This window comes from Typopeltis vanoorti, chromosome 1, assembly GCF_054136105.1.
Source record: "Typopeltis vanoorti isolate ZY-2024b chromosome 1, IOZ_Tvanoo_1.0, whole genome shotgun sequence".
NCBI lineage: Eukaryota > Metazoa > Arthropoda > Arachnida > Uropygi > Thelyphonidae > Typopeltis > Typopeltis vanoorti.
This window is the reverse complement of record NC_143549.1, coordinates 105,623,373-105,636,050: the sequence shown is the minus strand read 5'-3', so window position 1 is coordinate 105,636,050 and position 12,678 is coordinate 105,623,373. Positions and strand designations below refer to the sequence as shown.

At 34.7% G+C, this 12,678-nt stretch overlaps 1 protein-coding gene across 1 annotated transcript in view; it reads left to right on the top strand.

Annotated features, from left to right (window-relative positions):
* LOC150110287 (uncharacterized) overlaps nucleotides 1–12,678 on the top strand; it is a 129,871-nt gene that overhangs the window by 13,082 nt on the left and 104,111 nt on the right. Inside the window, exon 2 of the mRNA XM_090398761.1 lies at nucleotides 3,997–4,285. Within this exon, the coding sequence (XP_090254887.1) occupies nucleotides 4,039–4,285 (247 nt within the window). The 5' untranslated portion in view covers nucleotides 3,997–4,038. The remainder of the gene's footprint in view (nucleotides 1–3,996; nucleotides 4,286–12,678) is intronic.

Genomic DNA, 12,678 nt, shown 5'->3' with positions numbered 1-12,678 from the left:
AGTGGATTTTTTACTGTGAATTTGGCACAGGCAAAGAGACTCTTTTCCTCCCAAAGAACTTGTTTTTAATCAGACAACTCAGGAAAAAAGTCGACCATAGAACTCACATTATCTCATACAATAACATACCATTTAGGGTTGAGGTATACGACATGGAGATAGTTTTCTGCCATATTTTCTTCTTGACGTCTAGACACTGCTAGTAGCCATACACTCAACTATCAGTGATGATTAAAATGAATACTTGCCACTTTCTGAAAAAGTTAGGGATAGGGAGTTCCGCTTATTCCCTTTGTAGAAATAATTTATCCATATTGGATTAGAACCCAGGATTATTCTACGAGCAAAGAAAAAAATAGAAATATTGAAATTCTCTCTCTCTCTCTCTCTCTCTCTCTCTCTCTCTCTCTTTCCCCACATATTTTGATCATTCCGTTTTTATTTTATAGATAAATTGATAGATTGCATATCGCAAAATTTGAGAGAGAGAGAGAGAGAAATGTGATTTAAAAAAAAAAGAAAAGATAGATTGATACGTGGATGCACACAGAATGTTGACGTCTTATTTCGCTTCACTATACACGTGTTTGCGGCAGCGAGAAAAGTTTTAACATTCGTCCATCCATCACTCTATTTCAATTCCAGACGAAACAGCAAATCGTTCATAATTTTCAGCCAATCAGTTGGCTAAGCCCGCTCATAAGTGACGAAAAAGATAAGTTTGCGGTCGTTCCAAGGAATATTTATAGCAGGACAACAGACATTGCTCATCGACCAAGTTGCTCTGTTCTCGCCTAAAGTGTCATTTGTCATTTTAGCTATAAAACAAGTCCACTGTTTGTCACGTTTCGATGGCATACCGCACAAGCATTGAAGATCGGTCTATGTTTGCAACGTACAAGAAAAGCAGAGGGAATCGGTGTTATTTTCCTACAGCGCTGCTGCTGGTTATTGCATCTCCCAAATGGGCGGACGGAGGATTTTTTTTTTCTGATAAAACACATGAGAACTTGTAGTGTTGTAATACGATCACGTTTTCTCCGAATGATATCACGTTGTAAATTAAAAAGAATTCCCTCCAATTTTAGTGTTTTCGGGTATATTTTTTATACTTTCCAATGTTCACTCAGATGAAGGTTTATTTCGATGTAAGATAAGAAAAGTTACGAGCAGTCTGAAATGACAATTCTAGCTAAAAGTGGTCAGGAGGTTTTGTATTTTGTAGGAAGAAGAACAAGAAACGTTTTTAGAGAGAGAGAGGAAAACTACGGAGACAGAGATAAACAAAAGACACACATACACACAGAGAGCGAAAAACTGATGGAGAGAAATATATATATAGAGAGTATAGTTTGTTTATCTCTGTCTCCGTAGTTTTCCTCTCTCTCTCTCTCTCTCTCTGTCTGTCTGTCTTCTGTCTTTCCCTGTGTGCGTGCATGCGTGCGTGTGTGTGTGTGTGTGAGAGAGAGAGAGAGAAAGAGAGAGGATGAGAGAGAGAGAGAGAGAGAGAGAGAGAGAGAGAGAGAGAGAGAGAGAGAGAGAGAGAGAGAGAGAGAATGTGTGTATGTGTAATGGAAAATCGTGGCGAAAAGTAAAATATAACAAAAAACGAAATGGAAAAAGTGTAAATGAAGAAATGAAATAGCGATGTTTTAATTTTTCTAGGCATATCTAAGGGGGTGGCCTTAGCAACCAAGATAAAAATTAAGTGGTTATTTTCTTTCAATAAATGGCTAATAATAAGATTTTTTTTTTAAAATCGGAAAATGCATGGTAGAAAAAGCTACGTAAAGTTCACGTTACAAAATTTAATATATCAACGATGACAAAACAGAATCAATGGACTGTTAAAAGTGATCGGAGGAATAGGAATGGAAGTCTTTCAAGATCGACTTAAATAAGAGGTTGGAACATTTATAAAGAATACAGAGAAAGTCTTTAAGTCTTTAAGTGGATATAAGAAACTGAATTGTCTTGACCTTTTCGAAGAACGTGACACATGCTGACAGATAACGCTGTCAGCGTTTCACTCTTTCATGCGGAAGTTGCCGAACCAGATCGTCTGATGACTGAGGCAAGCCGTGTGTGTGTGTGTGTGTGTGTGTGTGTGTGTGTGTGTGTGTGTGTGTGTGTGTGTGTGTGTGTGTGTGTGTGTGTGTGTGTGTGTGTGTGTGTGTGTGTGTGTGTGTGTGTGTGTGTGTGTGTGTGTGTGTGTGTGTGTGATGCATTTAAATTTATAATAATAAGATTCACTGCTGGTTATCCTTTCTTCCTCTCTTATCAACTGTGTAACATAAAAGTTTACGTCTATCAAAGATTACGAAAAACTATCGAGTAATCTTTGTAGATATTTTGTTCAATGTAGAATGTCATTACAAGACGACCGAGTGGCGTAATGGGTAGTCAATGCATTAGATTGAAAGGGAAACTTATCACCAATAAGTTTCCCGATAAGATAATAAAATCACCAATCATACGGGAAGAATTTACAGAATAAAACGTTTATTGTTTATCATGACAAAACAGACAAACCTCCCGGTGTTTAACACAGCACTGATATATATATATATATATTATACTCCTCTCGTGATTTCAATTGCCTTCCCCGGAGTTAATTTTTAGCAACCTAATCTCTGAACAGTAGTCTTAACTTCTTAAGTGTATATTAAAATGAAAATATATATTCATTTTTCATGGTATTGAAATTTCAGCTTCATTTGAGATTGAAGATGAGATTTGAGATCCTTCAGGATGACTAATTTCTGTCACTTGACAGAAATTAGTCATCATGAAGAATTACTTTTATTTCGATATTTACAACTAGACACCGAGACGATATTAAATATATATTTGATGTTTTTGATATATGTATATATTTGGATATATCAAAGAAAGAATGAGAGAGAGAGAGAGAGAAAGAGAGAGAGAGAGAGAGAGAGAGAGAGAGAGAGAGAGAGATCCTATAACTATAAATAGAATTCCTTAAGGCTTTATACATATTCCCTTCATTGTGTATTATATTATGAAGCAGCCGAAAATTTCCATTGTCGAAATATCTACGTTCCACTTTGTTCACAACAAAGTGTGTCATAAAATGTACGTTAAACTTAAATTGCTCCTAAAAATTCACAAAATGATATAACAATTCATCAGTTCATCCTGCGATATGTATATGCAATCATCCAACAACAGATTACATTTATATTCTAACAAGGTTTATGAAATTGTTTCGCATATCTAGTCTAGCAAAATCAGAAGAGAAAGCATATTTTTCACATCCATACACATGGAGTATAAAATCATAATTTTAGTGCTCAAAACGAACCAATCATTGCTTTTGTATAGTGTACATAAAATTTAATGATATTTTACTTATCTTTATAAGTACTGGCTTAAAGGGGCGAAGCAAGAATGCTTTTCATCTTCCCCGTTATCTGTAGAGGACAGTGTAGGATAAGGTGTTATTGGCTATTAAAGCTCTGATCATGGCAGGAGAGTAATAGCAATAGCCGAGCCTCAGTTAGAACTTCATTGGCTACAGCATTGCCATCCATTTACCCTCCAATGGTATTGGATTGAATGAATCAATCACCGCATTTCACGGTCGATTGATTCCCAATCCAGTCTTTTCAAAAAAAAAAAAAACTTTCACTTCTCTTGAATTCCATTTTCTTAAAGAAAAACATTTTTAAAAATGAAAAGGTGGTTAAATTTTAAAAGAAATATCTTAAGAAATGTTTTCTAAATGCCTAAATTCAATATGTTTTATAGCATATAATAATAAATTATATTTTATTTTTAATAAAAAATATATTATAAATAAACAAAAAACGTAAAAAAATTGTGATACATTTAGTTTCCCTGTCAAAAATCTCAGACAACTGGAAATGAAGCGGACGCAATTTTATTTTAATTATTTATTTTTATCGTAAGTTTTTAATAATTTGCATGTTCAATTCTGCTGCATAATAACGAAACACTTATTTTTCGTTTCAGGGTACTCCCCAAAACGGATTCACGACGGTGCTGCCATCTACCATGACCCGCGTTGGTAACCAAACCAACAGCAGTGATCCTCAAGCAGTGAATTCTCGAATCTTTGTGGGCAATCTCAACACATATATCGTGGGTAAGGAGGATGTAGAGAGGATATTTCAGCGTTACGGAAGAATCATAGGAATCTCAATGCATAAAGGATACGCGTTTGTTCAGTACACCGATACCTGGGATGCCAGAAATGCAGTGGTTGGAGAAGATGGAAGAACCGTGGCTGGCCAAGTACTCGGTAAGACACGGTATTTTGGAGTTAAACCTGTAATCACACAGTAAGTTATGCTGTAAATATCTTTGAAACACGCTTCAGTGTTTTATTCTCTATAACAAAGCTATAAACATATCATATGGTGGTCTTTTTATGGTCAATTTTAGTTTTAAACTTTCCGGAAAGCAAAATCTTGGTGATATTTCAATAGAAAGTTACTGAATATTTAACAAGTGATCTGAAATCACTTCTTAATCGCTTGCGAATTGGAAGAACCTCGTTTCTGTTAGGATTATAATATAGCCAAGTTCGATTTTACGATGATCGTAAAAATAAGACAAAATAACTTTTTTCTTAAAATTAATTTAATAATTTATATAAAATATCTAGATATATATTATATGTTATGAAATAATTTAAATAATTATTCATTTTTAAAACTTTTTGAAAGATAAGCAGTATTAATTAAATACACCTTTAACTAATTTATATAACTTTCATAGTATACATAAGCCACTTGGATATATTTTTATATTTATATTTATAAATTGAAATTTTATGGCTTGATTGATCTTCATTATTATAGTTTAAAAGTGGCTGAAAATTTCTATTTTTTAACCATTGTTTGGAATGCAAGTAAAATAGGTTTACTTTAAAACAGTTTACTGCCAAAATGTTCAAACATTTTACCGTTACTATGAAATATAAATAAACTTTCCAAACCAGAGAAGCTTGTACCGAAATGCTATAAGAGAAAAAAAGCTTCAGGGAAAAGATAAAATATTACTAGCGGAAGATTCCTTATTTAGTTAGGAATGAGTGTTGCAGTTTTCGATGTGTTGGGAGAATGATGAGTTGATAAAAATATTTCACAGGAATGCGAAAAAATGGAATTCTTTATTGAACACTGAAGTACCATCACTATAAGAACCAGGATGTGGTTGAGTGCATTAACTTCGTTTTCTAAACAATTTCCCTATCCTGTAGTCAGCAGGTTCAAAGCAGTCGGAATTTAAGTTCAAATTTAGATCTTGTTGAACCGTCTAATATTCTTCTTTTACCGCTTAGTTCGCGTTCGCTACAGGAAATTGAGGAGAAAAGTCAATACTTGTGCGCAAACTCCGTTAGCTTTCTTCTTCGATGCCTTACAGCTAGGAAGTCGGCTGCCCTTGACAACATAGCAAAGTATAACGTCTACACTCTCACACACATACTTTTTTATATTCCCTACAGAGTCTTACATAACAAAAGAAAGAAGTTGAGATACTTTTTTCTTTAGGTTGTAGGAAACCACAGTAGTAAAACTTTGAGCAACAAGTCAAAGAGTTAACCAAACCATTTAGAAAGTACTCAATGGTTGATACAAATCTCCTTCGGTGGCCTTGTGCGTGTGACAAGACGCGAAATAAAGTAGGTTAGTGTAAGCTAAAGAAATTGATTTTACTAACACAACTCACTTTGATATTCTTGCAGACGGCCTTGGGGTTGTGTAATGGCCCTACGTTCGGCCGTAATGTTTCTCTTATAGATTTAAGATTCAACCGCAGAACACAAGTTTGTCTCTCTCTCTCTCTCTCTCTCTCTCTCTCTCTCTCTCGTTAAGGTTTTGAATTATGGCTGACGATAAATGATGTACCACTAGTGTCTCTGGAATTCTAGATTATCTATAACCTTTAACTGCGTCAGAAGAAAGTGGCCTTATAAAATACACCCCAATATGTTGCTATTAATGGCTACACATTTAGCGAGAGAAAACTGATACTGTATACATATTTAGATGGATAAATTCATAGATGCCCAAAGCACTAAACTACATTTTAATGCACGTATAAAATTGCCATATTTGGACAAAGACATGCTTGTTATAATATAAATCCATAGCTGGAGGCTCTGTTTTTGTTATATTTCATGAACGTTCGTTGTGATAGGAGTAAGGGTCTTCTTTGATAGAGTAATTGTTGGCTTTAATTCATTTATGGTGCTTTCATACCATCCAGTATAAGCATAATAAGCTCATCACAGGAAAGCATTATTCGTTTTATATATTGTTTTAGACCGCCGTACGTTTTGTGGTTGGATATGGTTTATTAAGAAGAAAGAATACACAACATGTGATAGGTTAATTAAGAATAAAAAGAAAATATTCATCGTCGTCATCATCATGCCTATCAAAGATTTAGGCCAAGATTGGCCTGTTTCGGCCTTAAAAGTCGTCGTTGACTCTCTTAAGAACATATCTTGGTTTTCTTTTTCTTAATGGTTTATAATTTAAGGCTTGTTTTGGTATTTTTTCTGTTTTCATTCTTAAAAGAAAACCAAATTTCGCAAAATGGTGACGTACATAATAATAGATTAACGTTCAGATTGATTCAACAAAACGCATGTTTCATTTCGATTATTTCTACAGGGAATACAAACAGTTTTTAGTGCATTCTGTTTACTAACAATAAAGTGATTTCTAGCATTATGAGTTTGAAACTCAGCTCGAGTGGCTGTAGACTGAGATGGAAATGTCTCCGCTTGTATTAATGAAATGTGGTGTGACCTTGCGTCCTTTATGACAATACTTTGATAGAAATATTTTTCTGAAGAGATCACGTCATGTTTCGTTGGGCATTTAAACTCTTGTAAAATTGTACGTAATACAAATACGATATCCATAAACGAAAGGGCTGAATGGGCAAATGTAAAATTAAAGATCTGATGATAAGAATGGCGAGATACTTTCCTGCCATCTGCAGTCAACATAATACACAGATATAAAAGGAGTTGGGGGATGAATGAGATGCAGTCTTGATAACATGCAAAAAAAGTACAGATTAGTACTTAACTGTGGGGTGCTGACATATTTGTTCTTCTACACAGGATTATATTTATTACATAAATGATATATGATTGTTCCCGATATTCTAATTCCACTTATTCAGACTCTCTTACCTCCTATTATCTTTCGTAATGCTTAGATTACTTTTGCAAACCAGAGCGATCCACCCTTTTAGAAATAAGACTTTGAATTGTAGACGTGATCTGTTTCCGTACCATGTGATTTATAGATCAAGTATTAAGAGTGAACAGCTACAGCTGTCTTTCTATATTAATGTTAATAGGAGTATTAATATATTAATCGAACTATTTAAGTTCCGCTGATTCAGCGACGTTTAAAATACGGTATAATACACATTATCATTAATATAACCGACACGATGTGGTAGTTCTCCTCATTCTGCCAAGATGAATCTCGTTCAGCAGGAGCAACTATAGTGACTAAGATAATAACAGGCAGATTAGGAATAGAACTCGGTGATTGATTTTATCATTACGTCTAAAGAGATATTTCGTTGTTCTAGTTGCAGAGCGTCTTAAGTGATCTCTAAGTGTCATCTTCCAAGAATGCTGATGACAATTTTAGAAGTCTCTTAAAAATTCAAAGTTCTTAATGACACATGAGATCACTCATTCAGCTGTTTGGTGTTTGTCGGCTCCTTCGCGGAGACATTTGTAACAAAGGAATGTGTCTTTCGTTGAAAAGAGATATGGAGTTGAATTCCATTGAAGATTAGCAGAAAATTTCAGGCATTTTCGGCAGCATCTGAGTTACTTGGTCTTTGATAGTGGAAGGATATTTTTCTTTCTGAAACTCGAGTAGACATACAGGAGTTTCAGAAAGCCACAGTAAAATATGCAAACCAATTTATAGAAAAATACACAGATGAAGACATAATACACTTGTGTCATGGATTGACTATAAGGTCTTACTCTAAATAATCATCATCCAAATAATTCTTGCTGTAGAACTCGACTAACCTACCTGCGAATCATTTACATTCAAACTGAAATGCATACCAACTTGAAATAATTTGTTGCTTGATAGTAGAGAGTGCTACTAGTTGGTTGTTTTCCCGTGTTTGGGGATTCTAAATTTGATGAATTTGAGGAGTTTCTTATCTGGTTGTTTGGGCCATTGTTAGTATCTCGTGTCGAAAATAACTGGTGGAAAATAACAAAATCTTTCTTTGAAATGAGGGAATGTGCTTACTTAATTTCAAAGAAACATTTTATTATTTTTGTTACTTGGCATCATGTAATTTCATTGACTTCTCTCTGGAGACGACTATGCAACTCCCTCTCTCTACTTCACGTCGCTCATGCCATTAAATATAACTTTGTCTGGTAGATTTATGATTTCTCATTCCAGTTGCTTGTTTTGTAGGAGAAAAACTCAGAGATTCAGGAAATTCAATTCACCTTCAGATGAAATTGCCTCGATAAAAGTCCCTTACGACATGACAAGACTCGCGTCCACATCTTTTCAAAAGAAATGACGCCTATCGCATTGTCCTTTTAACTTAGCAGCATATTTCTTGTGTTTATAAGCAAATCCATAGCTTCAAAGAGTTTAAGCCTATATTCGTCTCTAACGTTTTCTTTAAAGGAATTTTAGATCTCCCATGTCTTTTTGTCATAATCAATATATGCTAGATGTACGGATTAACCATGCAACACTTTTCTCATTGTATTTCATGCTATACACCTATTAAATTACCATTAGAATGGTAATTTAATAGGTGTATAGCATAATTGACATATAGGTGTAATTGACACTAAAGAAGTAGAAATCGCTAACTGATACTGAAAAAAATATATATCTTAGGGTCATGGGTGGGAATTCGATGTCAGAAACACAGATTCGGGTTTCTTTCAGGTCTATTTAGAAGAATCCCGAGATTAGTTTGTTATATATATCAGATACGGATTTAGCACCAAATAATTGTAGAGAATTAAACTAATATTGATATCAGTAGCAAAACATAAGTCAAATAAAATTTAAAATTGTCGGAAAAAATCAAAATAATTCAAATAAAAAGACTAGAAGGACCCTTCGTACCGCAGTCGGTTTTGATGAAGTCGCCCTTTGATTTGAGGTCTGGGTTCAAATTCTGTCTATGACACGAACCATCATTAGTGCTTTTCAACTGAAGATGAGTTTGTCAGTCTCATATGGAGGAACTTATAAGCTGCCAGTTAATCAATTAAAATATATAAAATAAATCTTATACTCTCTCTCTCTCTCTCTCTCTCTCTCTCTCTCTCTTGCTGTGATCGCCATATGACGTAAATCTGTAGGCACTGGATCAGAATGCACTGGTAATCACACGCGTTGGACTAGTTGTCCAAAGGGACCGTATTTGTGCTCCTCAACCTACATGCGGAGCGATGGGTTCGAATCCTAGTGCAGCATGGATGTTTGTGAATATCTTTAGCTGAAAGATGATTTTTGATTTTAATATTCTGATGTGAAACCGCCGAATTACTTATTGGAGACCTGAAATGGATTGAAATGCTCTCGAGTTGAAGATTTGTGGATTATCTATATCTCAGTTCTCTCAAGGTGCTTAAAGATGACAGAGCATTACAACTTTTTTTTTCACCATAACCTTTCAGGGTTGTCGTGAAAAAAAGAAAAAAAAAAGCCGGTTCTTTATGAGAACTTGAAACCAACCTAAATATCAACAGAAGTATTTTACTTTCAGTGTAGTCCCTTTCAACATTAATTTAAGGTTAACTTCTTGAATGAACGAGCTTTTCGATTTTCTCCAAGCCATGCTATTCAAAAGACAGGATTTAGAATAATCATAAACTTGCAGACTCGTAAGGGGCATGACCTTCCCAGGTAGCTTTCGTAAACGTAAATTTTGGAGACCGTGGTTAGTCTGGCCTGAGGGTTAGTTGCTTGTGTTCTTCTGGCTTATTTTCGAAAAGAAACCCAGAGGTGGGGAGAACCTTCCGTGTCTATATAAAAACACTAGCTAACTCTCCTTTACTCAAAAAGCTCTGATAAAAGATTCTTCGACTGCTAAATGGGATTCAAACTCTGGTGTTTTCAACCATAGGGCATTGTCGAAACGGACTAAGCTAAGCAGACTCTAGAGTTATCATGATTATTTCATCTAAAATCTATTAATTATACATTATTAAGACACAATATGCAATAAACATTACCAGTTTACCATTCATAAACGACTTATAATCATTGTAACTTTTATATTACGGTAGTACATTTAAAATTCTAAATTGCAATCGCTCTGTTTCAACGAAAACAGATCTACACTTTTGTAATTTGCATACGTAAGCAGTTGCTATTTCTTAGTGTCTCTTCGAAACAATGAAATAACCGCACTATAAACCTATTGTAAAATTCCTATCGTCCAAATATCATATTCATGTGCCACGTACAAGGTATTACAAAATTACAGATATATTCACATAAGGCCACGTGCAAAAGAGTTCTGGACAATAATAGGATTATAATGAACATAAAGAACTCATTAATTCTGTAGGTTCACGAAACGGATAGGGGCTTTAGGATTTTCGAAAGCAAATAAAGCTTTAGTAAATTGAATGAAAATTATTTATGAGGAAAACAACGATTATGTTATGAAAACGGATGTTTCATATTTTTTTGATTCGCTTCTGTACGATTTGCTTCGATATTTTGCTATATATGTGGAAAAAAATAGCCTTACTTATCATGCTCTTTTTGGCATTTCATTTATTGTGGTAACTAGTGTCCATCATCTCCTATAAGCCCCTTTTTAAAAGTCGTTGATTTTTTATATGGAAATGTAAACTTAGAAACTCAGGAATCTTGCAAATCTTAGTATAGATGGGAGTGCAACATCAGCAATTCAACTGAAACAGAAAACAATCAATACTCTAGAAGTATTTAGTTCTTTGCCGATTAAAACACAGTTGATGTTCTCGCAGAAAAGAACAAGTACAACGGAACTTATCACAAAATGAAAACCACGATATCTTTTAACGATATTTACCAACTAAGCTATGGAGGCTCCTAGGCCATCATATATCATGCAATACCGACGCATTGCGTTAGATTAATACAGAGATTTTTTAAATAATACAGACAAGATAATAATGGCCGTGGTGCTAAGATATGAGGTCTGTTAACTGTGCCGGTCGATATGTCTGTTTTGCGTGAGTTAAAAGTCGAGAGTCTGTTAGAAAAACAATCCTACCTTCTCATATGTTTGAAGGCTAGTTAATATGGAAAGCAATGTGTAAAACTTATCTTTCATTATCGCAAAATTCCCGTTGTAAATACGATCTTTTTTTATCTAAGTGAATTGCTTAGTATTGCTTTTCTCTATAACACATTAACCTTAATTAATTTCTTTTTGTATTTTATTTTTACAATACATCATTATGATTCAGGAATATCAATCATCGCTCAATGTCAATTCAACAACGGAAATAGTTGTTCTGACTCCTTTGATCAAAGGTTTTTCGTACTGTTTTTGTTCTGGATTAAATGGAGAGAGACAACTATAACAGTTTTTGTCTTATATCTGAAAAGGAAATAAATTTATCATCTACCATTTACAAAATTCCTACTTCATTGGCAAAGTTAACCCCAACAGTGTGTATAGGTTATTTTGAAGGCTGTGTAAGCTTTAAAAACAACCTCGATAGACGAAGAATTGTTTTTTAACTGAAGATGAGCTAATCAGGCGTACAGCAGTTTTATTTGCGTGTTAACTCTCTTGGTAATGGCAGTTTCCTTGATTTCTTTGTTTTTAATGGTTTTGCAGTGACGTCACGCATGTCTTTTTATAAATTCCAAAATACGGAGTTAATCAATAGTAGTACTAATTTGTTGTAGGTCCGTTTTTCAGTATTAACGTATTGGCAGACTTATGTACAACCGAAAGCCTCATTGTTGAAACAAAAGTGCGATCCATAATCGCATTTCATCATTTTTTATACCAAGTCCTTATCCTTATAAGGACTGGCTTAAAGGGGCAAAGCAAGAATGATTTTCATCTTCCCCGTTATCTGTAGAGGACAGTGTAGGAATAAGGTGTTATTGAGTTATTAAAGCTCTGAATCATGGCAGGAGGGTAACAGCAATAGCCTAGCCTCATTTAGAACTTCATTAGCTACAGCATTGCCATCCATCACTCTCCAAGGGTATTGGATTCTTTATTGCCATCCAATTGACAATTGACATTTATTCTTTAAGGGTGAAGCAAAATGCTTTTCATATTCCCCGCTATCTGTTGTGGTTACAGTGAGGGTAAAATTTACGAGCAGTTTGCTCGCCCTGAATGGGCATGGAGATTATGCATCGTTATAGAAGGCTAATATAGCTTTTGGTCTTCTATATTTGAATATGTCCGTTGGATCGTATGCTGCAGCTTGTTGAACCAAATCGTTGGGATGTGGACGTCTTTAGGAAAAACTTGGATGCTAAGGATTGTAGATAAGAGAGAATATGGGGAATATTTGTGTCTCTGTGGTGTTGGCTGTTTTTAACATACCACGGGGAGTTCAGAATCATTCTCAATACAGCGAGTTCTGCACTCGCTGTATTTTGCTAATGTTAGTATTAGAGGTGTGGC